The sequence below is a fragment of the Lutjanus erythropterus genome, chromosome 4, assembly GCF_056507025.1.
Source record: "Lutjanus erythropterus isolate fLutEry1 chromosome 4, fLutEry1.hap2, whole genome shotgun sequence".
In the NCBI taxonomy this organism is placed as follows: Eukaryota; Metazoa; Chordata; class Actinopteri; order Lutjaniformes; family Lutjanidae; genus Lutjanus; species Lutjanus erythropterus.
In genome coordinates, this window is record NC_139320.1 from 32,018,004 (window position 1) to 32,045,915 (window position 27,912).

General features: G+C 42.1%; 2 protein-coding genes across 2 annotated transcripts; both read right to left on the reverse strand.

Annotated features, from left to right (window-relative positions):
• Positions 1-72: 72 nt before the first annotated feature.
• abcc5 (ATP-binding cassette, sub-family C (CFTR/MRP), member 5) lies at positions 73-18,388 on the reverse strand. Its single transcript, XM_084717652.1, has 29 exons — positions 18,239-18,388; positions 15,717-15,826; positions 15,374-15,529; positions 13,885-14,029; positions 13,575-13,808; positions 12,793-12,966; positions 12,570-12,717; positions 12,325-12,473; positions 11,663-11,770; positions 11,175-11,344; positions 9,276-9,492; positions 8,926-8,997; positions 8,700-8,824; positions 8,544-8,616; positions 8,003-8,206; positions 7,779-7,922; positions 6,629-6,722; positions 6,118-6,287; positions 5,737-5,883; positions 5,301-5,430; positions 4,935-5,217; positions 4,197-4,383; positions 4,009-4,098; positions 3,387-3,576; positions 2,823-2,982; positions 2,653-2,731; positions 2,394-2,507; positions 2,145-2,309; positions 73-549 (listed from the first exon to the last, which is right to left on the reverse strand). Exons 1-29 carry the CDS (start codon positions 18,335-18,337, stop codon positions 448-450), a joined length of 4,239 nt encoding a protein of 1,412 aa, XP_084573778.1. The 5' UTR covers positions 18,338-18,388; the 3' UTR covers positions 73-447.
• Positions 18,389-21,236: 2,848 nt separating this feature from the next.
• rpl35a (ribosomal protein L35a) lies at positions 21,237-26,263 on the reverse strand. Its single transcript, XM_084717653.1, has 5 exons — positions 26,163-26,263; positions 24,673-24,709; positions 24,350-24,502; positions 23,616-23,760; positions 21,237-21,327 (listed from the first exon to the last, which is right to left on the reverse strand). Exons 2-5 carry the CDS (start codon positions 24,681-24,683, stop codon positions 21,304-21,306), a joined length of 333 nt encoding a protein of 110 aa, XP_084573779.1. The 5' UTR covers positions 24,684-24,709; positions 26,163-26,263; the 3' UTR covers positions 21,237-21,303.
• Positions 26,264-27,912: the final 1,649 nt, after the last annotated feature.

The following is a 27,912-nucleotide window of genomic DNA, read 5'->3' on the forward strand; positions in this document are numbered from 1 at the left end:
TGTTGAATTTTCAGCTTTAATGTGGGAAATTCTGAGCATTTCACCCTCCTGCCCCGGCTCCATTTTTTTAAAATCTAAAATGTCCCTCATACACTGTCGTAATAAATTGCTCATGAGTATTTTTTTTTTTTTTTAAATAAAAACAATACTTTAACCGTACTTTAACCTCCTGAAATGATCCAATCACACTTGTTTTACATAAAACAAAAACACACACAGAATGTCATCATGTTGCAAAAAAGCAACAGTAAGTCAGAGTGATGATGACGATGATGATGAAGATGAAGAGTGATTATATTTACAGATGTTCTTCTCTAACACAGAGTACAGTACCAGGATCAGTTTCAGCACCTTCACATCAGTGTTAATCTGTGATGAGTGAGTCAAACCTCTGATCTCACGTCTGTCCAGTTAAACATTTACAGTAACTCTTCATCCTCCTCCTCCTCATCCTCGCACTGAGATCTTGGTTTCCACGGCGGCCAGCATGGACCACAGCCGAGAGTTCTCATTGGCCAGCAGCTTGGAGGGCTCGTCAAACTCCACCACCTGGACCAATCAGATCAAAGGAAGCTTCAGGTGCAGTCACAACAACAGTTCCCTGTTCATAGGTTTGATTTTGGCCCAATTTTTTGGGAAATTTAATATTCACCTAATCTTGCATCTGTTCTCTGATGTTCTGTGCACGTTCTAGTTCTCCCTCTGCTGCTGTTGGTTCTTTGTTTGTCTGTCTGCTGTTTGTGTGAGCTGTTTTCCATCTGATTCTACCTGCCAGTGCTGTGTGTTACACTGCACATCTTTTATATAACACTGTGTGTTTCTGTCTTTGAGCTTTTGATACCCTTTTTAGCCCCACCTCCTTTCCTCAGGAGGCTCTCGCCCTCAGCCCGCGCGCCACTGTGCAGCAGAGTCTGTTCTCGTCTGACTTGCCTGGTTAAATAAAGTTAAAATAAAATCATGTGAAGCTGTCAGGTGGTGGTGAACTGGACTCTGACAACACGGTCAGAATACACTCCTGTTCATCAGAGGGAGGAAATCCCCAAGTACAAATACTTTTTTACTGTACTTAAGTAGAATTGTCAGGTATCTGTACTTTACTTGAGTATTTATTTTTATGACAACCTTTTCATTTTACTCCCTAAACAAATGAACACAAATACCTGTACTTTCTACTTACAATTTAAAAACAAGCTTGTTACTTTAGTTTTAATCCAAGATGAAAACGATGTAACAAGACAAAAGTGACGTAAAAGTCTTGACAGGACGAAAACAATGTATCAAGACATAAAAGAAGTGACAAGACAAAAACAACATAACAAAACAAAAACAACATAACATGGCAAAACTTATGTAAGAGATGTAACAACATAAAAATATAATTTGTTCACTGTCCATTACAACGTATCCTTTAGGGTCATTTTTGTGGCTTGTTGTTGTTTTGCTGTGATGTTGTCAATGTTTGTTAATGAAAAAAAATCCTCAAAAAGAGTATTAGTTAATTTATTTCACCCTTTTAAATGTTAAAGGTATAAAACTGGCGATGAAGAATGTGAAACATCTCTCTATGCAGACAATGTGTTGTTATATATCACAGATTTACATTATTCTAAGTATTATCTGATTAACAGTATAAAGATTTGTGGAGTCAAATCTCTTGTCTCAGCAGACTGACTGACCTGAGGAGGTGATAATAAATATCTGTCATCTCTGAATGATCTTTTCAAAAAAAAAAAAAAAAGATGTAAAGAGATGCTCTACTTGACCTCTGACTCTAATAACCAAATGAGACATGAATGTGACTTTTCAGAGACAAATCTTCAGATCACATAATTTCATGGTAAACAGGGGGTAATTACCAAGTAATATACTTGAAGTTTTTTCAAAATCACCCACAAATTATTTCCAAATTACCCTAAAATGTCATAATTAATCATGTGATAATTAGCAAGTACCATTTTCATGTAGTGGTAATTACCACATGAAAATGACACTTGCTAATTATCACATTCTTAACCATGAAATTTGTGGGTAATTTCTAAAAACATTCAAATATGTTACTTGGTAATTACCACCTATTTCCCATGAAATTATGGGACCTTGAAACTGACGTGTTACCACGTTTTCTGGCCGGTGCTGTGTAGTACCTGTCCCTGGTTGAGCACCATGACACGGTCGGAGGCGAGGACGGTGTGGAGGCGGTGGGCGATGGTCAGGGTGGTGCAGTCCTGAAACGAAGTCCTGATGGTCTCCTGGATCAGGGCGTCTGTCTCTGCGTCCATGGCTGCTGTGGCCTCATCAAGGATCAGGACCTGAGTGACCAGAACCAACCAATCAGATGACAGAGTCCACGGGAAGGAGCTGGGATCATGTCTGTCTTTCTGTCTGTGTCTCACCTTGCAGCGTCTCAGCAGAGCTCTGGCGACACATAGTAGCTGCCTCTCTCCCACTGAGAAGTTCTCTCCGTTCTCCACCACCTCCGAGTCCAACTTCAGGGGCAGCTGGGACACCTGACGGACACACAGGTGGACAGATGTTTCATGTTCAACTGACATCTTTGGTCCTTATTTTTCTTCTTTGGGTCACATTTTCTCTGCCTCCCTGTATTTTTACGTTTTCTTTTGTGGATTTACCGTCAGGATTGTTTGTACTCACACACTCCTTCATGTGACTTCTCTCCAGAGCGTCCCAGATCTGCTCCTCGCTGTACTGGTTGAAGGCATCCAGATTGGACCTGGAAACACGGCAGACTCATTTGTCATTTGAACTCTCACATCAAAAAAATTTTCACAGTTTCCATCTCAGGTGTTGTCAGGTGTTTGTACCTGACGGTCCCACTGAACAGCACTGGGTCCTGGGGGATGATTGACAGCTTGCTGCGGAGGTCGGCCAGTCCGATGTCACTGATGTCGATGCCGTCGATCTGGATGGAGCCTCTGCAGGGTTCCACCAGCCGAAACATGACCATGCCCAGAGACGACTTTCCTACAACAGACAGACAGACAGACAAATTAACAAAAATGTTTAAATGTATAATTAACTTACTGGGGACAGAACGCAAAATAACAAAGGGTGGCTAAAGAATTTAGGGGAAAATAAGCAAGTCCAGAAGAGATCTGGGAACAAGGAAGGAACACAGGGAGAAACACTGAGATGCAGACGCAGGCAACCTGAGGGGCTAATTAGGGGTAAGTGGAAACAATCAGAAATCAAAAAAACTGGAAAACAAATGAAGACAGGAAGTAAAGATGAAAAAACAAGAGGGAAGACAAGAACTTCAAAATAAAACAGGAAATGACACAAAAACCCAAACCATGACAGACAGACTGGTTTCAGAGTTTTCATCAGTCAAACCCAGGACCTGAGGACACCTAGAACCCTGTCCTTACCTGATCCGGTCCTGCCAACGATGCCGACCTTCTCTTTGGGACGGATGGTGCAGGAAATCTTGTTGAGAACCAAAGGGAGGTTTTCCTGGTACCTCATGTCCACCTCCCTGAGGACTAGCTCCCCCTGCTGGGGCCAATCTGCAGGTGGGGCGCGGTCCTTGACCCGGGCCGGGGCCTCCTGGGACAGGGACTGTGAGACAGACAGTATCATGATTCATCCAGGATGGAGCAGAGACGATGAAATGACTTACAAACTCCACAGCAGAGTGTTTACGAGTCCAACAAACCCACTGGTATTAAGGCCTCACATGGGGTAACGAATATATTGGGGTACACAGACAAGTCCCCTGATTAGTTGTTTTAAATGTGTCTTTTCTGGTTTATTTGGGTCAAGAGGGGAGTGTTGTCCGCCCCAGTAGGGCCACCTTAGTGTTGGGCGAAACATCTCTGCAGTCCTACATCAGTAGCAGGTCCTTGTGTTAAAGAGAACGTGACAAAACAACTTAACCTAGACGTGGTTTCTAGAAAACATTTCAAACTGAGCAGCTGTACAGAACATAAACATAATGCAAGGCCACTGGAAAACCAGTGTAACCAGCCCAAAAAAAGCCTGTTCCAGTACCTGGATGTAGTGGTGGATTCTCTCCACAGAAGTGAAACGAGCTTCAGTCTCAGAGGCCAGACGCACCGTGAACTGGAACAAGCCTGTTAACTGGAAGAGGGACAGACGGGTCTCATGTCACAGTGTCAAGGTGTTTGGGACTAAAGCTGACCATTAACCACAACCGCAGGATGATGCTTTCAAGGTACCTGGACAGCGTAGGAGATGGCGAGGCCGGCATAGGCAGGAGGGATCTGTCCGTGCATCAGGACCATCATCAGGGCCGTAAGGCTGATCAGAGCCACGCTGATGACGTCCAGACGCACCGCCAGCCAGCGCATCGCACAGTTGAACAAGTAGAACGGAGCCTGGTTCTGGTCCAGCAGAACCTGGTACCTGAAAACAATGACACACTCAGACTCAGGTTCTGGATCATACCCTGGCTTTCAGGGTGTTTCAGGATATTAAAGAGTATCCAAAAAAGGTTGAATCGAGGGCAGGTGGACTTAGTTGATCCTTGGACGCTTCGTGTCTCATTCAGCAGGGTTTCTGCAGGTTTCAACAATTTAAAGGCCTTTAAACTTTAAGGCCATTATGAATACAATTTAAAATCTATTTCACATCCATCAAGGTTATGAGGGAAAATCAGAGCCCAAGAACACTGTTATTGCAGAGTGGATCACATGGGGTCGGACTTTGGTGATACTCCCAATGTGAAATCAAAACAATAATGGGTGATGGCAGAGTTCGCTGCTGGCTTTTTACAGTAGCTTTTTTCTGACTTGCCATGCAATTCTAATGTCTTAAAACCTAAATTTAGGAACTCAGGTTTTAACAGTTTTCTTGCGCAAGTTGCCCTTGATTAAACCTTTCTTGGAGAACCATGACCTGGATCACTGACATATTTCAGGTTTCAGTCCCCCTCTCTCAGTGGTTCAGACCCTGACCTGCGGAGGAAGTCGCAGCCCCGGTCGTAGGCCTGCAGCGTGGTCAGGCCCTGGATGCTGGAGGTGATGTGGGACATGAAGGGTGACATCGTCACGTTGTCCAGACGCTTAAGCTCCCGGATGAAGACCCTGGAGACACTGTGGAGCCCTGCAAACAGCAACACCAGGGGACCCACCGCCACCAGGAACCATGGGAACACGCAACTGATGACGCCCAGGCAGAAGAAGACCAAGATCACGTTCTGGATGAACATCTCAGCCTGAAAGGGCAGACGAGTGTCGACTGGAGGAAGAAGGTAAGAAGTTATCACTAAAGTTTCCAGAAGGCTCCGTGACTCGGCCAGGTGGTTCAGTCCTGTCCTTTACCTTCGTCCATGTCCTTGGAGAAGCGGTTGAGGATTCGTGCGGTGGGCGTCTTGTCAAAGAACTTCATGGGGCAGCGCAGGATCTTGTGGAACAGCAGGTCATGAAGCTTAGAGGAGGCACGCAGAGTTCCCTGCAGGACACCGTCAGACCAGGATTCAACACCACTGAAGGCCTTCAGCTCATCAGATACACCAGACATGATATCTATTATATTATTATATTATATTAACACATATAAACAAACATCTCTTAAATGTGGTTATTCAAGAAAAGTGACAAAATATGGCATTCTAAATTAAACTAACAGCAGTTTCATGAATTATTTTGTTCCGCTTTTCTTTCTAGATTTTTGATTTTGTGGGTAATTTTGCCATTTTTGTGGTCTCACGGGTCAGGAGGTCACTGAGGTCATGACGATTGTGTGTGACATCCTGACCTTGACGAAGGCGATGCCTCTGAGGAGTTTGAAGAGCAGCATGACTCCCATAGAGGAGGCGTAGACAGCAGCGTAGTGTTGCATCAGAGGATTGTCCTTAATGCTGGTGCTCACAGCTGAGCTGTTGCCATGGGTTACCGTGGTGTTCTGGGAAAATAGGGACAGAAGAGACAGGAGGAGGAGGAGGTTGGAGGACAAAGTGTTACTACAGGAGGAGGTAAACTATTAGGAGGAAAGGCATGATGATGAAGAGGTGATGATGAGGAGGAGGTGCTGATGAAGATGAGGAGAAGCTGATGAGGAGGTGCTGATGAAGATGAGGAGAGGCTGTTGAGGAGGTGATGATGAACAGGAGGTGATGAAGATGAGGAGGTGTCTGACCCCGCTGCCCTGGTTGATCCAGTAGCTGAGCCACCACTGGCAGAAGGCGGAGCTCCCCACGTTGAGAACGAATAGAGCCAGGATCAGGAGACAGGAGGTGGAGCCGCCGCATGCCGACATGTAGAGCTGGAACACAGGCCAGGCCACACCCCCACACAGCTGCTCCTCCCCTTTGATATCACATGACCAAATGCAGTTAAAACATCAGAGTACCATAAAATATTCCCTCCAGAGAAATTATTATTCCTCAATACGCTAATGACTATGTGTTATTTTTTAAAAATGCAAACCATGTATCAATCAATCAAGGTAGTAGAATAATTTTAATATTCACAGATTATCATTAAAAATGAAGATGCTCTGCAAACTTAATTTTAATATTTAAGAAGATTCATACAAAAGATAGCATCTCGTCATAAAAAACAAATAAGATGGCTGTTAAAATGCACTGTCCTGTTTTCTTTTTTAATTTTAGAATAGAATAGAATAGAATAGAATAACTTCATGTTACCATTATCCTTGACGACCGGTGCGTTCTTTTTCACTGATCCTGGTTTATTGTCTGATGGTTTCCTCTGAGAACCACCATTCTTTCTGCTGGGAGCCTGAAACAGAAAGTCAGTAGTTCAGGCTGTTTTTAAAACAAAATCAGGCATAAAAATGGAGGTCCTCTCATTCTTTTGAATGGAGGTAAGCTGCAGTGGTGGTGGTGGGGGGGGGGGGGGGGGGGTTGTAGTGGCCCTGTACCAAAAAGTTGAAGTAGAATCAGTTTTTATAGATTTGGAGAAATGCAACCAGCTGGCCAATCATGTAAGCTGGCAATCTGATTACTGAAACTAGACGAAGTGGAGTTCACAGACCAAACGATGATACTCTGTCAGTTGTTTCTTCGCATGCTTTATTTTGTGTACCCAGCTTCGACGTCTGGGTCTGCCTGCAGTTTATGCTGCAAAATAGCAGCACTAAGAAGTTTCCTTTGGTTTGGATCAATTTGTTGTTGTGAGAAAGCTGGTGAATGTTTTTTTTTCTTATTGTTTCACAGCAGTTATGCTACAGCACAAATAAACACATCCACACCCTTCCATACTGTTGTACAACCGTGCACTAATCACCATAATGTTGGATTTGGTCTAAATACAGCCTTAAGGCTCATTTATGATGAACGCTGTAAGCATGCAGATGCAGACAGAGCCTTCTGCCTGTACTCTGAGTTCATTTTGTCCATATTTCTGCACGTTTCTGACTAAACAGAGCAGTACCACCTGTAGTCGTGGTCGTAGCAAAGAGCCACAACACCGTCTGCAACGCACCTTAACTTTTGTCTCTTTCTCAAGAGGTTCGTTATTACAGCCTCCTCCACTGACACCATGTTTGTAGATGTCACAAAATTCTGACTCTTCTTCTTCTTCTTTGAAGTAACTTTTGACTTTGAGTGGCGCCCTCTAGTGGATGTATTGCTGAACATCCATGCCAACATAAAGGACACATAAAAGTATCTGAGCAGTGAAGATTACATCGTTTGAAATGGGCAGATTCACTTTTGTACATAAAATAGAGCAGGAATTAGCCTTTGCATTTTGTACGACCAGACAGAGAAATGGACAGACAGACAGACAGACAGATGGACAGGCAGACAGGCAGACAGACAGGTGGACAGGTACCTCTACATAAGGAGTGTCTCCCAGCTGGAAGTGGTTGAACATGGCGGCGTAGTCTTTATTCAGTTTCATCAGGTTGTCATGGTTACCCTGCTCCGCTATACTCCCCTCCCTCATCAGAATGACATCATCACAGTCCACCAGGTACTGCACACAAACACACAGAGGTTATTTCTATGGCAACCATTTGCAGTGAAGCGTCCCGTACCTGTCAGGAGGAGGTTTACCTGCAGCTGGTGGGTGACGAAGATGATGGTCTTTTGGCAAAGCTGTTTTCTGATGGCGTTGTGGAAGATGTGGTTGGCCACGTGGGCGTCGAGGGCACTGAGGGGGTCGTCAAGGATGTAGATGTCCCGGTCACTGTAGAGGGCACGGGCCAAGCTGATTCGCTGACGCTGCCCACCACTCAGGTTAGCACCACGCTCACCGATCTGATGGGATGAAAAAATGGCCGTCTTCAAAAAGATGGTAAAATTTGTTGTAGCTACATTTAATTTTCTTTGTGCTGACTTGTAATTTTTCACATCAGTTCTCAGGGAAAACCTGTTTGAAATGCCTCAGTTGAAAATTAGGTGCATGAACCAGAACAGAACCAGTTCCACGTTGGTGGAAAAGGCCTAGCAGGGAAGCTGAATAGTGTCATAACCTAAAACTAGGAGCATGACCTTTGGTTCCAATTTTTAAGTTTTTATGACTGAGTCCACAGGTGGTGTTGTGGTGCCCCTAAAGAAAAAAGTACACAAAAGTACAAACAGGAAGTGATATCACCTCTGTGAGGTCAGCATTGGGCAGCAGGGCGAAGTCTGGTCTGAGACAGCAGGCACTGATGACAGACTGATACCTGCAGAGACAAACAGAGAGACAATCATGAGTCAGTCAGTCTGTCCTTGTTATGAACCTCGACCACACCTGTCCTCCTCTCACCTGTCCTCCTGATACTCCTGTCCAAACAGGATGTTGTCTCTCAGTGTTGCATTCAGGATCCAGGCCTGCTGAGCCACGTAGGCCAGCCTTCCTCTGACGGCCACGCTGCCCTCCAACAGAGTCATCTGTCAGTACAACAATCAATGATCAATACTCCTGATTCCAGCAGCAGCAGCAGGAGTCATGTAGGAGAAGATGGAACTGATTCTACAGGAAGTAACATCACCTGTCCTAAGATGGCAGAGATCAGGGAGGTTTTTCCACTGCCGACACTTCCACAGACACCGACCAGCTTCCCCTGAAGAGACAGACAGACAGACAGACAGACAGACAGACAGACAGACATTAGTCATATATTACTCCCAAACCCTTACATGAGCAGGAGTCTGCTTGCGTAACATTCAACATATTTGCAGATGGTTTTCTGTAGCTTGTTGGCCTCCTGAACAAGTCGTGGACAGTGCACAGTAGCTAGCTCAAGCAGATCCTCGCTTACTTGCAGATGTGAGGACAAGTATAATTTTGTCTTCACTCAGGTGTTATCTCAGTGTCTGGAGCTGGTTGATGGAGACCCACCTGCTGGACGCTCAAATTGATGCAGTGCAGGGTGCTCTGAAGTCGCTGGGAGACGGGGGGGACAGACAGGAGGGGAGGACACACTTCCTCCTCCCTCTCTTCTTCCTCTTGTCTCGACACCACATTACCTCCCTGTCCTCCCCTCAGCAGGGAGCCAGTCACTTCCTCCTCCTCCTGCTCCTCATCCTCCTCCTGGAGAACCACTCTGTCTCCACACCTGAAAGTCACCAAACACCCATTCGTCAACCGATCGACTTCCTCATGAGCGTTCTCAATCATTTTCCTCCAAAAGAACAAGAATCTGTTTTATAGAAACAATTCAGTCAGGAGTCAGTTGAAATTCATGACACAGTGTCTTAAAGCCACTATAGTGTTCTTCACACTGCATAATCTGAGCCCAGGGTTATCCTTGGTCCTGGGGTAAGATAACCTGACAGGCTAGATGGTTTGTTCCACAGAACTATCTGCTGATTGGCTCGCATCACCTCTGATGCAGACACAAATGGATAACTTGGAGCCTGGCAAGATGGATTCTCGCATGATCTCTTGATCTCGCAAATCCAGCGGCCTCATAAGGTAAGAGCCCCCTTTCAAACACACACATTGTTAGCTCAGGGCTACATGATTCATACAGAACTACTTCTAACCCTGGGTTAAATATCTGTTGGTGCTAGGAATGTTAGTGTCAGTGAATTTAGCTTTTCATGCCTGACACCCATTAATTGGCAATGAACTGATCACAAAAAAAAGCAAAATGATGCTTTGGTTCTGTTAGCTTTTTTGAAGTTTATTCCACAACTTCATGTATTACAGCAGCAGAATTGCCAGGATCATGTTGTGCTCTGTGCTCTCCATCAGGCTGATCCTGCAGCTGGAACAGAGAAGCTGTTATGGGTCTAGTTTGTTCTCTCCCTCTTTTCCCTTCATATTGTAAAAGTGAATTTTAACAGAACAGGTCTACACTGTCTTTGTTTAGTCTGGTGTTTGGCTGCACTATGCTCTGAGCACCGATCAGCTGAGATGACAGAGCGCACTGGATGCACTGCCACGTGCACACACACACACACACACACACACGCTGTGGCAGCATGTGTGTGTGTTTGAGAGAAGGCAAACAGAGGGCAGAAGGTGAACAACTGCACACAATATTTTTGGTAGCTATTAATAACTTACTCTGACCACTGCTTTGTCAGAGCCCGAGCCTGCCTGACCCACCTGCCTCAGCCTGGGGTATCTTCTATTGTTCTAAGTGTTCTAAGTCGACAGACTCCTGCCTGACCCGTGGGTTAACCAGATGATCACATTACTTTGCAACAAATAACAAAAGAATTTTGAATTGTCCAATTTAATATAGACAATGAACTGATTTTCTTAAATGAAGTAGGTTAGACTAACTAAACCTCATCTGCTCATACAAAGTTCCAAAAAATATTAGCTTTTGATAGCTGCAAGCTAGCAGCATGGTTTCTGTGGAGTCACATGGACAGCTGCAGGAGCTGCACCAGTGGACAAAACAAGCGAGTGACTGTGTATGTGTGTTTAATCACGGGTGCAAGTCGGGTCACAGCACTTGCAGGGTTTGCAAAACTGGACCCATGTAAGACTCTGACAGGATTCAACAGGTCAACGGGTCTTTTCTGTTTAAATGCAGCCTTCTTTAGGCTGAATTTAGAGGACAGCATAAGTGCGCAAAAATTCAAAATCAAACACACCTAAAATGTTTTTTCCATGTTAACTTTTAAAATAGAATATATCTTGAGTTGAGGTGTTCCTGTAAATTCTTCACATGAGGTTCACTATTTGTTTGTGGTTCCAAGGAAACTACCTGTTTTACTATTTGGATGTTTTGAAGCACCTGAATGCATCATTGAATTTGGTCTGGCTGAACCTCTTTATTACCTGTCCCTGTCCCTGTGTCGGTGTCTGCTGGCTGTCCGGACACATGGGCTGGGCTGAGCACTCTGTCCACCCCCCTCCCACGCCAGACTGGCCCCACACATCCCCACGGCAACCTGAGGGTCGCCAGGCAACGCACGGACGCTGTCGACCTCCGGCAGCAGGAGGAGACTCTGAGAGGACAGACAGAGAGAGAGAGGACAGACCAGATCAAACTGGTGGACGAGCTGGGACCTGGTTTTGGCTAAGCTTCCTCAGATCAGACTGAGCTTTGTTTTCTTTCTGCTCACTCAGCTCATTCACTCCGTCCAAATATTCCTCCATCTATTCATCCTCCTGTTCATTCATCCATCTGTTCATCCATCCATCCAACAGTCAGGGAACAGCTGAACCCTTCGACCTTCAACAACACAAACTGGACCAGTGGAAACATGAAGCAGGTTATGCACACAAGGATGCCAGTCAGTAAGAAGGTGTTAATGTTGTCAGACCTTGAATCTCTCCATGGCCACTGAAGCTTCAGACAGAGACTTGACAGAGAACGGAGTGACCTTCAGGGCAAAGGTCATCGCATTAAACACCGTCACCACGGTGAAGGCCTGCAGAGACACACAGACAGTCAACAAGTTTACATCCACACAGGCTGAAAGAGAATGCAGTGAAATATGTCAACACAGGCCCAGTTCACATCTGGTGTTAACATGTTCACACCTGGAACTAACATGTTCACACCTGGTATTGACATGTTCACACCTGGTATTGACATGTTCACAACTGGAACTAACAAGTTCACACCTGGTATTGACACGTTCACACCTGCTACTTACATGTTCACACCTGGTACTAACATGTTCACACCTGGAACTAACATGTTCACACCTGGTATTGACACGTTCACACCTGCTACTTACATGTTCACACCTGGTACTAACATGTTCACATCTGGTACTAACACGTTCACACCTGGTACACCTGGTATTAACACATTCACACCTGGTACACCTGGTACTAACATGTTCACATCTGGTACTTAGCTGCAGCTGCTACAATGCTAACAGCTATGGAGAGACACTGTTAGCAAGGCTAGCCAACATTAAAAACACATGATTGCACGAACCACAGCAGGTTTTTCTTGCCTATTTTAGCACTGTACCTGAGCTGCTGTCAGGTCATATCCTAGCAACATGTGGGTGGAGAATGTTGCCACGCTGGCAATGACGACAACTATGGGAGCCACGCCCACAGTGATGCTCTGGAAGTAACCAGTCAGCTCCAAGATCTTGCGCTCCTCATCACGGATTCCTGACAGAAAACATTGACAAGAGTCAAAAGTCACTGTTTACCTGTGTTACCATGGCGACGGGCCGATCAGGTGAGTGTGTGCAGGTGAGTACATACTGTGGACGTCCTGGGCAAAAGCTTTGACCCAAGCATACATCTTGACAAACTTGATGTAGGTGAGGATCTCGTTCATCTTCTGCACTCGTCTGTCGGTGACAGCCACGCCCCTCCGCCTGAAGAACGCCGTCAGTCTGGAGCTGAACATCTGATCAGAACATATTGATCAATACACCCGATCATTGTCGACATGATTGACATGACATGACGGTGAGTTACTGACCATGGTGGGGTAGAAGAGGATGAAGACGGCCGATCCCAGCAGAGACGTGGGTCCCAGAATAAACAGGTTGTAGGCAACACCAAGGACGGCCACCAGGGGGCCTCCTGCTAACAAACTGCCCATTGCTGCAGCTTCAAACATCCTCTGACCGTCACTGGAACACATGTTGACCAACTGACACACAGACAGACAAAGAGACAAACAGACGGACAGAGACACAGAGAGACAGACAGACAGGGAGACAGGGAGAGGAGCGAGACAAATGATCATATAGAATCAGTTTTACGCTAGCATCATCTGCCAGAATAAAAAATGAAGAAAGGAAGGGAGAGCAAAAACAAACAAACAAATGTAAACAAACAAAAGCAATAAACAGGCAGGCAAACAAATAAAACAAACAGGAAAACAAGCAGACAAACAAACAAACAAAACAGACTCAGTCAAACAACAGAAACTAAAGAAAAAAATGAATTAAGACTGAAACAAATGGACACAAAAACAGACACAAAAGTGAAGAAAGTAAATAAACAGACTAACTAAACAAATACAAGCACACAAATAAACAAACAAAACAAACAGCCAGACAAACAAACTACAGAAACCAAATAAACAAACAAAGACAAAACCAAACACACAAATAAATAAAAAAACAAACAAAACAAAAATAAAAGACTAAACAACAATAAAATAACAAACAAAACAAAACAAGAATAAACAATAAGCAAAACAAAACAAACAGACAAACGAAAACAAATAAACCCTGTAATAACCCCTGTCAGTACCTGTCCCATGGACTTGTCGCGGACACTGCGGAGCTTGAGGATCTTGTTGAAGGACAGACTGAGGACAGCTCCTCTCAGTCTGGACCCTGTCCTGTAGTTCAGGGCCCACGTCAGAGCCAGAGACCAGGACCGGACCAGCTCCGTGGACAGGAGGCCCAGGACCAGCAGCAGCCCATAGACCAGGTCTGAGTCCTGCTGCTGGGTGTACTCCAACAGACGCTTCACCACGAACGCCTGCAGGACAGACGGACCCTGGTTAGACTGGTGGGACTGGTGCTGGACATACTGGTCATTACTGGTGGTGACTCACCGGTCCACTGAATCCTGCCAGCTGTGTGACGGCGAGACAGAGGATGGACAGAAGGAGACGAGTCCGACAGAAAGACCAAACCACCGAACACAAGGACGCATCGCTGCCCTTTGATCTCAACTCGTCCTCCCACAGAGACGCCAACCTGTGGACAGACAAGACAACAACACACACACACAAATCCACACAGCAGAGACACAAAACAGAGACACACACACAAATCACCAGACTGAGGTCATATAAAAGATTCTGAGTGTCCACCTGCTGGCAAAAACACGTCAGTTCACAGAGAATCTAATCTAATCTAATCTAAACACCGGAAGTACCCTAGAACCTCTTCGACAACCACTAAAACCTACTAAACGAACCCTAGAACCTCCAAGAGGACCTCTAGAACCTTCTCAATGGCCACCAAAATCATAAATTACTGTTGAACCTCCTCAGTGACCACAACAATCTACTAAATGAACCCTGGTAAATCCTTTAGGAGCTCTGGATTCTTCTTAATGACCACAAATCCTGTTTTGGCTATCTACCGCAGAACCTCCTCAGTAACAACTAGAACCTCCACAGTGACTACCCTTTAATCTCATCTGTTTCAAAAGGATCCCAAGAACCTCATTAAGACCCCTAGAACCTACTCAGTGACCACTTCAACCTCTGGAAGGACCACTAAATCCTCCTGAATGTCTCCTAGAACCTACTCAGGCTATTAAAACTCCCTACAGTACTACATAAGCTCATCAGTGGCCACTAGAACCTCTCAGAGACCCTCTCGAAAATTATCACTGGCCAATAAAACCTCCTCAAGAACCTCTTGAATCCTCACAAACAGACATCAAAACTCTGACAACACTGCAGAACCTCATCAGTGATCACCACACCTTGTTAAAAGGCCTCTAAAACACTATCAATGGCTACTGAAACCTTCTATGAGACCCCGAGAACCTCCCCAATGATAACCTATATAACCTCCTTTATCAGCGCTCGAACCATCTCAATGGCTGCCTCCTCATGGATCTCTGGAACCTGTTCAGTGACAACTAAAACCTATTAAATGACCCCTAGAACCACCCAAAGGAACTCTAAAATCTTCTTAATGACCACCAAACCTCCTAAATGACCACAACACTGTTTTTGGCCATCAAAACTACTGAGTTACTACAGAACCTCCTAAGTACTACCCTTGAATCTCATCTGGTTCAAGAGGATCCCAAGAATACCTCTAGAATCTATTCAATGACCACCCCGACCTTATTAAACTCCTAAACTATTTAAACTCCTGAAGTACAATATAAGCTCATCAGTGGCCACTAGAACCTCCTAGAGAACCACTAGACCATCACGACTGGTCACTAAAACCTCCTGAAGAACCTCTTGAACCCTCACAGACAGACATCTGTCAGTACTGTAGAACCCTCTCAGTGACCACTAAACTCTCCAGAATTACCCATAGATTAATCAGCAAACATTCATTAGCTCCTCCTACCTCAGGCTGTTGGCATGACAACCTTCCCGCGGTGACACGGGCCAGATGTCGTCCAATAGGAGCTGCCGTTTCCTGCGAGCGTGTACAGCCAGAGGAGTCAGCCAATGAAACGTCATGAAGGAGAAAAGACCTGCGCTGTCGACCGGGTGACCACACCTGAGGACACAAACACACCTGAGGACACAGACACACCTGAGGACACAGACACACCTGAGGACACAGACACACCTGAGGACACAAACACACCTGAGGACACAGACACACCTGAGGACACAGACACACCTGTGGACACAAACACACCTGAGCTTTGTGGTGTCAGCATGTGTGTGTGTGTGTGTGTTACCTGTCGTTGTCTCCACCTGCTTTCTTCTGGTCTGTGTTTTTAGCTCCGCCCTCTTCCAGCTTTTCACCGTGGCAACCAGCTGATCTGTCCTCACACAAATCCAACACACCCTGACACACATACACAAGATTTTTTATCCATTTCAGTTTGAACAAAACTTTATTTACAACAATTCCATATACATTGGGATGCTGTCTAAAACATAAATTAAAAAAAGAAGCAATGATTTGAAAATCATCTTCATAGATGTGACAGTTACCCATGATGCCATAGCTACCAACCAATTGACCAAGTGATTAACTAACCAACCAACCAATCAACTAACCAACAACCAACCAAACGTGTTTTTTAATGCAGTTTTTAATGCAGTGCTGCCTGAGGGGTCAAAGGTCACAGACATTCAGTGTTGGTTTTCAGTCTTGCTCCTTACGTGCAAAGATTTCTCTGGATTCTCTGAATCTTTTAATGATATTATGGATTGAAGATGGTGAAATCTATAAATTCCTGCAGTTTTGTGTTGACAAACATTGTTCTTAAACTGTTGGACTGTTTGCAGTTTTTCACAAAGTGGTGAATCTCACCCCATCCATGCTTGTGAACCACTGAGCCTTCCCAGGACGCCCCTTTAATACCCAATCATGATCCTGTCACCTGTTACCAACTCACCTGTTTACCTGTGGAACATTACAAACAGGTGTTTTTGGAGCGTTCAACAACTTTCACAATCTTTTGTTGCTCCTGAACCAACAGAATGAGTCAATATTTACAAAAAGCAATAAAGTTAATCAGTTTGAACATTAAATATCTTGTCTTTGTTCTGTATTCAACTTAATATAGGTTGAAAGGTTTTTTGTAAATCACTACATTCTGTTTTTATTAACGTTTTACACGACGTCTTTAAAATCAGAGTTTGTACAACAGAAACCTCCACAGCAGTTTTAAACTGATCCCTCATTAATATTCATGACACCACACTGACCCTCACTTCTCCAATCAGGTTCCTTTATCAAGTTCCCTTCTAACACAGCCTGAAGCATCAGCCCTGTCGCCATGGTTACCTGTTGGGTGACACACTGAGCTCTGATGTAAAACAGTGGTTGAACTAAATTATGATTCAACCAATCAGAGAGCAGGATTTATTTCTATAATGATGTGTGTGTGTGTGTGTGTGTGTGTGTGTGTGTGTGTGTGTGTGTGTGTGTGTGTGTGACAGCAGCAGCCTCCTCTCTAAGCGTGCTCAGCTCCCTCGTGCAGATGAGCCGTACTGAGCACGTGCAGAGCTCACGTTTGCTGCCTCCTGATGCTCACACACATCCCGTCCATTCACACGGCCTCAGCCAATCAGAGGCCCCACAGCCCCTCTGCCTCAGCCAGTCAGACGGCCGGAGCCCCCCCCCCTCAGCATCAGCTGTGCAGCAGCAGGAGGCGGAGCTTCATTATATAAACAAAGAGGTGATGAGTGTGAAGAGGAGACAGATGAAGATGATGATTTTAATCTTTGACCTGTTTTTTGTGCTTTTATTTTGAAATTTGATCATCTTCAGCTTTATTTTCTTCTTCATGATATAATGATCTCGTAAGGTATGAATTAAATATTTGTATCTGCAGGTGGGAACGCTTTGAACTACAGTTAGTTGGTTTTATCAAGTGGTTCCCAACCTAAGGTTTCAGCCCCTGCATAGGGTCAGCAGATGAATCAGAGAGGTCGTCACATGATTCATGAGAGTTTTCACTTTATGAACTTTTCTTTAGTTTTATTCCTATTTATTACTTTTCTTTTTTATTACTATTTACACCCTTCAACAATACTTAAACTTTTTAATAACTTTTGATGACAAAGTAGTCAAGATGGCGCACACAAATTTTTAAGTCACTGTAATTAATTTTGTAGGAGGAGTTTGTTAAAAATACAATACATGGAAAAAACAACTGCCAACAGCTAAATCATACAACATTTTTCACCATGACTAATCCGTGTGCCAAGTTTCATGTGCCATTGAGCACATTTAGCCACTCAAAAATGCAATTGAAAAGGTTGAAGAAGAAAAATTTGTGTATTTGCAGAAGTCTGTGAGTTCAGAGGGAAAATCTAAAAATTGTTAAAATTGTCCCCAGTCTCTCCAATAAGTGCCTCAAAATTGTACTTAACTAAGACACTTGACTAAATCCTCACCACTGACATAAAAAAAGACAGACAACATGACAGCCAGAACATCTGGATGGCCCCTTGGTGGCTGCAGTATAAGTCATAAGCCCCGCCCCCTCCATGTTAGCAGATGGGACAAGTTCATGTTCATGTTAATTTTTCTCATCAGTTTGGTTTCAATTAGTTATTATTAGTTATTTGATGATATAAAAACGAAGTTTCACATGATGATTGACAGCTGCGCTCCGCTCAGCCAGCTGTGTGGGCGGGGCCTCAATACAACAGCTCCACCCCTGATCACCACAGCACAGCCTCTAGCTCCAAATGACATCATTAGATCAAGATGGCAGTGATAGTTTTTACAGTGTGTCCTCACCTGGACGTCATGGTGCAGGGTGACCTTTGACCCCGGCAGAGCGCTGCAGGACGACCGTAGAGAGTCCGGCTCACTCCGTCCACAGTCATGTTCTCTCATCTTCTATCAGACCACATGGAGCCCCGACGTCTGACCCCCGACACCGTCAAGATCTGAGACAGAGAACATGAGCGCAAATGTTGAAAACCTATAGAAACTGATAAACTGCTGAGAAAAAAAACAACAATCTGTCTCTCTGTAACATTAATACAGTTTATTATATTATATTATATTATATTATATTATATTATATTATATTATATTACAGCAGTAATATTATGACAGCGTGACAGTAAATCGATAAGTATTTTCATCTCTTCTTCAAACTTTAAAACTACACAGTTTCTGCAGAAAATAAAAACAACAACAAGTTGGATTAAGTCACTGTAACATAAGATCATTTATAACGTGGAACATCAGTGAACACGTTACATGTGGGTTCCATGTGGATCAGTTCAGGGTCCATAGTTGTTTATATTCTACTTAAGTGATATTTACAACATGTCCAAGTTGCTAAAGTTTGTTATTTGCAGATGAATTTATTTTGTTCTGGAGATGATTTGAAGCAGCTTCTGGATACACATGAAACTGAATTAAAAACTTTCAAGTGAGAGTTTGATATGAAAAAGATGTCATTAAATCTAAATAACATAAAAATAAAATAAAATAAATACTGCAGTACTATAGAGAGTACAGGAACACAGTAATAATACAGAAAAATATACTTATTCTGTAGAAAACTACAAACTGTAGAACTGAGTTAATATAAAAACATGAAGAACATCAGCATTTATACTTTTACTGAAATAAAACCTGAGAGAATACTACAATAATACCATAAAAACAATGTATTTGTACTGCACAATCTGTCAGACCACAGCGATGAAGTACTTCACTACACACGGTACTTATATAACAACAGACAGTAGGTGACAAAGTAAAAATCAGTTTAAATTATTATCAGTAAATAATGTAAAAACAAATACTGTGTAGAGAAGCAGATTCAGTACAAGAACCTGCTGAAATACTGCAGTATTATATGAAAAATACCTTACTGTTATCACAGTCTTACAGCATAGTATTGTAGTATAAATAGTCAGAAATCCTGTAATCCTGTATACTTCTCTGATGGTGAGTGTAATATTACAGAAATACTGCAGTACAAGTGTAAACAGTGCCTAATAAATACTGTAATACTACAGGAACACACTGACACACTGTAGAAATATTACATGATTATTGTAAAAAAAAAAAAAAAAACCTACAATTTTACCTCATTAAACTCATTATTAACTACAGTAACGACTTTATACTACAAACCACTGATGTATCATTACGACTATAGTACTGTGAGTGTAACAGAAGAACTGCAGATGCTATAGTAGTACTGTGTATATTCTGAGTATTACAGAATCCAGCAGATAATAATAAATAACACTGACGCTCTTTCACAATAAAAGCCTGCCGTTATAAAACAAAGTGTCCTCGCGCTTGGAGCATCACACCGTCATCAGCCAGAATGTAAACAAACATCAGCTGATCGATCAGCTGTCTGTCTCACCTGATCACCTGTCTGTCTGTCCCTGTGTATGTGTCCGCGCGCTGAGGACAGTCTCCGTCCTGCCTGTCCTCCTTCAGGTCCGCAGATCTCAGTAAATGACTCGTGCAGCTCCGAGCAGCAGCAGCAGCAGAGCCGCGGGGGATCATGGGAAACAGAGTTCTACTGACGATAGACCCCCCCACACACACACACACACACACAGCCCTATTGTTTCACCCCCTCAAATGACGTCACTATCGACGTAATTACAAAGCCACCTGTCCGCCCTGAGTTCAGACTGACAGGCTGCAGAATTTTATATTTGTGATAAATATGAATTCTTTTTATTTATGCTTGTTTTAATATAAACCCAAGAAATGTGAAATTTTCACACAGAGAATAATTTAATCTGAAGGTGATCATGTGGATTTTGTGACGTGTCAAATATCATTTCACATATGATCAGTTCACATCATGTTTTCAGATCCTGCACATAGAAAATCACATCTCGTGTGAAGATTTAAAAATATTTTAACAAGAAAACAAAAACTTCACGTGGTAAAAACTGTAGGAATATTTCAGGTACAAAAGTACTGCAAATAAATCCTGAAAAACTTAAAGGTTATAATAATGGTAATATTTCAGTACTGCAGTACCTTGATGTCTGTATTGTAAACTACAGATATTTGAGAGATATTTGTTCAAAAATAGTGATTTTTACTCATTTCATCACCTTAGCCTCTTTCATCCTTTGAATTACACAACATATCATCAGTCACAACCTAATGATCAATAATTATCAATATCAATTGATAATAAACTTTATTATCATGGTAGGTATTTCAGTTATATCATCTAGGCCCACATATTACTTTATCTCTCACGGGATCAATGCAGAGTAATACTACAGTGGAATAAGTATTTCATCATCAAGCAGACACTACATTTACCAATCTATAAACAATTAAGTCTATTATCAGTACTTAACACCATTAACAGATTATTTAATCACAGATGTGTATGTATGGAATGATTCTGTATAATAATTACCAATAAATATATATTGATCATTCAGTATTAATAGTGGTGAGACTTTTCCTGGGTTTAGATATTTAAAGAATAAATTCAGCATTATTACTTAAATTTGATCAAAAAATATTCATACCGAGTTGATTCAGTGTGAATCTCCTCAGTTTGGTCTTACAGGTAAAGGTCTGACAGTGACTTGTGCCTGTGAGGCTGTACTCAGGAACCCAACACATCTATATCCCAGAATGCTTTGCTGCCAGTTGTAACAGTTCAATGACTTTAAGCTAACTGGCTAAAATGTAATGACGATGATTCCACACTTTTTCAAACAGTATTAGCAGTAATAAATATTGATTATTGATCTGTTTTAATGACGAGTCAGAGCAGCAGTTTGGACCTGATCAGTTTTATTGTTTCTGTACAAACACAAACATCAACAGCTGCAGATGTTCCTGCTTCACACCCGAGAAGGATACAGCATCTGGAACACACAGAGACAGACAGGAAGTCAGGAAACTGTCAAAATAAAACACATAGTTTATTCTGGAGATGCACCAATTACATCTCTCTTGGTGGATTCTGATTTTCAGTCTAGGAACTGTAACTGACAGAATAGAAAACATTTCTCTAACTTTTCTTTAATGTGAAATGAAATCTGATCTTCATAATAAAACACTGAACATTAAATAACTTTTACATTTTCTCTAAAAGTGCTCCAGGTTACAGTCAGGCATTATTACATTATATAAAGATTGAGTACCAGAGGGAGCACGAGCTGATGAGATCTCATAGGAAACAATTTCAGAGGATCTCACTGGCAAATGTAAAAGAAACCCGAGGCTGACAGGCTGCAACAGTCTGATACAGTAAAACTTTGCAGTGAGGAAAAACAGAAGCAAAAGTTAAAGGAGTCCGGATGAGAAAATGTTTGAGGAGACACAGCGACACAGGTTGTTTATTCTTCAGTCAGAACAGGAGGTGAGATTTTAACTGTCAGTCTGTGAGCAGCACTCTGCTGCAGGTTAACATGAAGCCCAAGAGATGAAAGTTTACTTTCGTTCAGTGACACAGTCAGCTGCTCCGTCTCCATGGAGACCGTCTTCCCTTTGCTCTTTTTGGAATCTTTTGGTAACACAGACTTCATGCAGGCATGTTTCTGAGTGTCTGATGCTACTGTCTGTGACGCTGTGCGTGTGACATGACCATTCTGCAGAGCATGTGTGTGAATACGACTGGAACAGACTCAGATATGTGACGCTGACCGTCACGGTTCAGGGCCTGTCACACTGAAAACCGTCCAGGTGATCAGTGCATCTCTAATGCTGATTGATCAAGTAAAAAGGCTGTGGATCATTTAACTACCAGCTGGATTTTATATTTCATTTCAGAGGAACTGGCGCCAAAGAACAAGCGTTGTTCCTCCTTTTCTAGACAATCAAGTAGTAATAGATTCTGAATCAAATCGGACACAAAGATCCCCTTCTTCAATGTGACATGCATCATGTGTACCACTAAACTAGGATACTTCTGGAGTTTTGATGAGGATGGCTGAACATGAGCAGCTGCAGATAAACAAGCTGATGTTCTGGCACCTTCTGATTTAAAGTTTTGATGCATTGAGAATTGTTTTATCGTCACATTGTGGCCTCTGAATCAAATCGTGAGCAAACAAAGATTTTCAGTCTGTGGTCACAGTTCGCAGGATGCTGCCAGTCTGCTATTCTAGATATTTTGAAGATCCGTCAGATCGACTGAACCACAGACAGCAGATTACTGCTCAATAGCTGTGTTAAAATCACAGACTGCTGCTTTTTACTTAAATTTTTAAACAAGGTCAAAGGTTCAAGGCACAATGTGATGAAGTAGTGAGGCTGTCCCTGACTAAAAGCAGTCCTATCAGATTTGGCCATTCAATACGCAGATTTGATTATTTACCCTTTTGTCCAGTTCAGTGTCACACTCGGTGTCATCAGCCTACATGAGTGTATTTAATCAGACACCTTTTTTTAAAAGGTGTTTTTTTTTGTTGTTGTTTTTATTAGCTTCTGTAAAGTTTGAATGAAGCTGATGATGATGCAAAATGATTCTATTGAGTTTGATGAGATAAATAAAGCAGCTCCTTCTGGTTAAACCAAACATCTCTTCCTCTTTCAAAAAAATCTCTGACTGTAGTGATCCTTTCCATAATGTTGTCAGACATTAACAAGAACAATCTGAGCCTGTCGGAGACAAAACAAGCGTCAGCTGTCCCGCGCTCTGTGGTGCGCTATGGTGAAGTGTCTGACAGCGCGTAAGCTGTGCTCTGTTTCTATCACTCTTCTCTGCTTCCATCACTGTTAGTTTTGTGGTTTGTGGTGATTTAGAGTTTGTAAAGTTGCATTGATCTATGTACAATGATACAATAAAAAACCACCACTTGTTTATCTTCTCTCATCAGTCAACAGACAACATGTTTTAAGAAGTGCTCCAGCTACTATAAAGATATATTTATGAATTCTCATGTAAATTTCTGTGGCTTCTGATTTATTCTCTTACTGACCAACAAAGGGAAAAAATTACAGCTTGACTTCAAGACTCTCAGTGGACTGAGTTGTCTCTGATTCAAATCTTCAACTATTGGGGCCGCTCTATGCATGTAAATGTACGTCCTGACAAAGATTTGGAATGCAGCCTTTGTGAGATCTGAGGTGTTTTGAACCAAAGTGTCACCCAAAGAAGACCTGAACCTTTTATGGTTCACGTGACCAACAGGAGCAGAAGTGAACTCACCACTCTGATTCTATGTCCGATTGCTTTAGCCGGCAGGTTACTGCTGAACTTGGCTCGGACCATCCCGCTGTTACCGTGAGCTCTGGTCACCTTCCCCCAGATCACTCTGGTCTTGTTGGGTTTACCGCCTGGTGTCACCGTGTTCCTGCAGAGACAAACTGTTTAATCTCACAGCTTCTGTAGTCTGACAGAAGTGCACATGTTTCCTGCTGTGTTCAAGGCGTCTATATTTCAGTAATAAACAGTTTCTAATTAGTAATGAAAACATTTAATGTCCTCAAACATCAGATCTGCGCCTGCATCAGACATGACAACTAAGATCCTCCTGATTAAACACCAACAGTTTACGAGATTTTGTGACCAGCTGTGTTTTAACAGCAGTGCAGGACTGTGGCTGAAAAGTGTTTTGAGTAAAATGACCCTGAAGAATCTCAGTGGCAGTGATGATGACTGCTGGTTGAATTCTCTCAATAAATGATGAACCATTCGGTCGTTCACAAATTATCAACATGACAAAAGCACAGCTCCTGTAATAACAGACTTAAAAACAGGCTGATAAAAACAACGGATAACGGGCTGTTTGCATTGTCCGTTTTTTCTTTCCACATTTCAAAACGGGAATCTCATTTTCTGAGTGTGATTTTCTAATTTAAAACAAAACAAAAACTGTTTGCTGCCAAATACACTGATCAAATAAAATATCAACAAATGAAATGATGCCTGGAGATTCTTACTTCTTGGCCTTGTAGACGTAGGCGCAGCGTTTTCCCAGGTAGAAGTCGACTTCGTCTCTGGTGTAGCAGCCCTCCAGCTTCAGCAGGGCTGTGTGTTCACGCTGGTTCCTCAGACCGCGCTTGTAGCCGGTGAAGATGGCCTTACTCCACAGTCTGAACACACAGACAGATACAGAGTCGCACGGTCAGGGCTTCATCTCTAACTTTTTGGTTTAGAAAAATCAACAATGACGAAGATCAAACAGCACCAACTTCTTCTCTGCTTCCTGCAGCAGGAGAAGAAGAAGAGTCAGCTAAGACAAACTGTTGAGGTGTGAGTTTACCTTCCAGGCATTGTCAGTCTTCTCCAGGTGAGTCCACCTGCACACAAGCATACAGACACATTAGAAACCTAAAAATCAGCTGCAGACAAACATACAGATCACCAATCACTAATCCTGGAAACATTATTGATCAAATTAAACCTTTTGTTGCCATTAATGGAGTCTTTTCAGCTGTCCAACACTTAACTTCTTAATGATTCAACAGGATCAACAGTCTGTCAGTGTTGCTCAAACAACATCTGCAGATTTATACAAGCAAACACACCAACATGTGTCTGAAGAGCCTGATTGGGCAAATAAGGATTCTTATAGTCCTGAACAGATGCACACATGAACACAATAGGTGTGTTTAAGATGAGCCAGGTCTGCGCAAAATGAATCAACAGCAATCGCTGCACAATGCATGCCCATTAGATTTGGGTCCAACTTGATAGCCTATAGGTGATCTAACAGAATGTTAGTATCAACTTCAACTTATCTGCAGCTTTTTATCACTGCCTCCTACTGCAAACACCAGATCTTGTCAACTGTCAAGGTGAGCTGCAGTTAATTTCAAACGAGCCTATTAGTTTTGTTCAAACAAGCAGACCCTCATGGATGCATGAAGTATGAAACCACCATAAGATATGAAGATGAGCCAACAAGCCAATGAGAGACAGTGTGTCTGCAGCAGGATTCATTATCAACTCTGTACACAAGAATCCTGCATGAAAATAGATGTTAGCCAGTCTAAGGGACAGTCTGACACACCAGTCCTGAAACAAATCCTTACTGCTGACTCTGTTTCAGCTCACTATACCTAATAAACTGGTTAACTGAGGTCATTTAAAGTATAATTGTCATTCTTATTAAAATAGCTACAGACCCTTCGTCACCGTCAGTTAGACCTGATTAAAGTCAGTTATCAGCACAGACTGTTGATATTCACTGAAACTTCACTGTGACCAGGAGACGGAGAGGATTAACATCTTGTTGTATCGAGCTGCTCTTAAACTATGACAGAAACATTAACACTGACTGTTATCTGATGACAAGTTTCCCTGTAACATCCACATATTTAAACTTCTGCACGCCAACACGTCACACGTTGGGACACATTTACCCACTCTGATGCTAACATGCTAAAGCTAATGTTAGCCTGTTACCGACCGGCACACGTCTGGTAAAAACCCGGGAACGTTATTAGTGTAATGAAAACAAGAATTTAACTCCGCCACCATGTTGACTCTGCCCACCTCCACACACACCGGGACATCGCACTAAATCTACCCGCACCAGCAGCCACTCAACCCGGGCTGCTCTCCGCTCTGTTAGCCGTTGTTAGCTCCCAATCCAAACTGAATCTGTGCCATCTCAAATTAAATCACCGACACAAACACACCGACAGACAGAAGACAGCCTGGCTGACAACTGACGGTGATTATCAGGCAGAAAAACACCAGAGGCCCACTGATATTTACAATTTTATTCAGACATGTCGGCTCTCTTACCTTCTCTATGAGGACAAAAATGGAGGAAAAGGAAGTGAGAAAGGAATGCTGGGAAATTATTGTAAACAGAGGTGGCCGCGGGACTGCCTGATCAAAATGGTGGATTTCTATGTTATCATTCTTATTCTTTTTAAATTTTGTTTTGTTTTGTTTTATTGACACAATATTTTTCTGAGAATCCATTGGAGGCAAAAGAATTTAATTTTAAAATTATGACAGGAATTACCCACAAAATGACTTGAAATTACTCGAATCTCCAAGAGAATCTTTGTATTTAAAGTAATTCAAACCATAATTAATTATATTATGCTCCGTGTTGTTTCTATCTTAATTTTTTTCATTTTAAAAATATTTTTATTGTTAATTTTATCAATATGTCTCCTGCCTTATTACTTCATCACTTTAGCATATTTTACCATTTTCTTTAATTTGTCTATGCTGTTTTATTGTAACGAACTTTATACTTTTTTAAACAAGTACTACATAAATGGCTCTTAGTCTTATTTCACCGTGTCAGCAGCTAAAACCACATTATTTACTCATATTTTATATCTTCAACCATGCTTCTTTTGAAAACAAAGAAAAAAAGAAAAAGTATTCAAACTAGGAATATAGAAACCATCATGCATTCACCAAGAACGAATCATCCTCCATTAATGAAATGAACAAACCGCACAAGAGATACAAAACACACACAGACAACACAAAAAAAGGCAGAAAATAAAAATAAAATAAGCACCCTAAAACATAAAATAATTAAAAACATGAGTAAGACTAAGTGATTTGGTCTTTGGGACATTTTATATATTTATATATTTATGGGACTCAATACAAAGTTGTATTTCATTAGACTGACCTCCGAAAATGGGTGGGATTTTAATAAACTGAATATTTTTGCATTTTAGCACACTTATAGACACAATTTCTCAACATTATTGGTAATGTACACTGTTGTATTAGTAGTAATATTTTTACATTTTTCTATATGCTGTTATTCTTTAAAGTAAGTATAATGCACTTTTTTCACATATTGCTTATTCCTATTTTGTTATATTTTCTCTTTGCTTATATATATAAATACATATATACTTATGTGTGTGTTTATGTATACACTTTAAAGATTTATTGAAATTTATGATTTTACTGTCTAAATTATGTAAAAATATTTTCTGTTACTGCACAGTGTTGGCTGCGTGAATATTTTTGTGTTCTGACCAGCTGCAGGGTGCTGATACACAACAACATGGGCGTCAGAAGGTCACATGCAGTGCATGCTGGGAAATGTTGTCAGTGCAGCATGGCTCCACCTGCAGCACTGAGGAATTTATTGATTCAAATGACAACATTTAACATCAACACTGACTGGATGAACACATGACAGTGATGAATTTACCCTTTAATGTGTGCATCACTTTAATGTTTTGACTGGTAAAGATCGAGTTCAGTTATATATAAAGTTTACATACGTCATGTACATGCAGGCGGTTTGTTAATTCACCTGTAGAGACCAATAAAAATAATATCAGAATTAATTTGTTGATTATATTTTGTGTTTCTGTAATTTCAATCTGCAAAGTAACTAAAACTGTAAATGTAGTGGAGTAAAAAGTACAATATTTGAGCAGCAGAAAATGCAAATACTCAAGTAAAGTATAAGCACCTCAAATAAAGTGCTGTGAGCCAACTAGAACTACAATAAATAGCCTGGACTGAACCAATCAGATTCAGTGATGTGTTTGTAACATGAGAA

Excerpts from the sequence above, each read along its gene's own strand:
- abcc5 (XM_084717652.1), bottom strand. The coding sequence starts at position 18,337 with ATGAGAGAACATGACTGTGGACGGAGTGAGCCGGACTCTCTACGGTCG. Across the intron at positions 13,809-13,884 it reads TGGCAGGATTCAGTGGACCG|GCGTTCGTGGTGAAGCGTCT; the intron begins GTGAGTCACCAC and ends TCTGTCCTGCAG. Across the intron at positions 11,345-11,662 it reads TGGCCATGGAGAGATTCAAG|AGTCTCCTCCTGCTGCCGGA; the intron begins GTCTGACAACAT and ends CTGTCCTCTCAG.
- rpl35a (XM_084717653.1), bottom strand. Across the intron at positions 23,761-24,349 it reads TACGTCTACAAGGCCAAGAA|GAACACGGTGACACCAGGCG; the intron begins GTAAGAATCTCC and ends TTGTCTCTGCAG. Across the intron at positions 21,328-23,615 it reads TCGGACATAGAATCAGAGTG|ATGCTGTATCCTTCTCGGGT; the intron begins GTGAGTTCACTT and ends TGTGTGTTCCAG.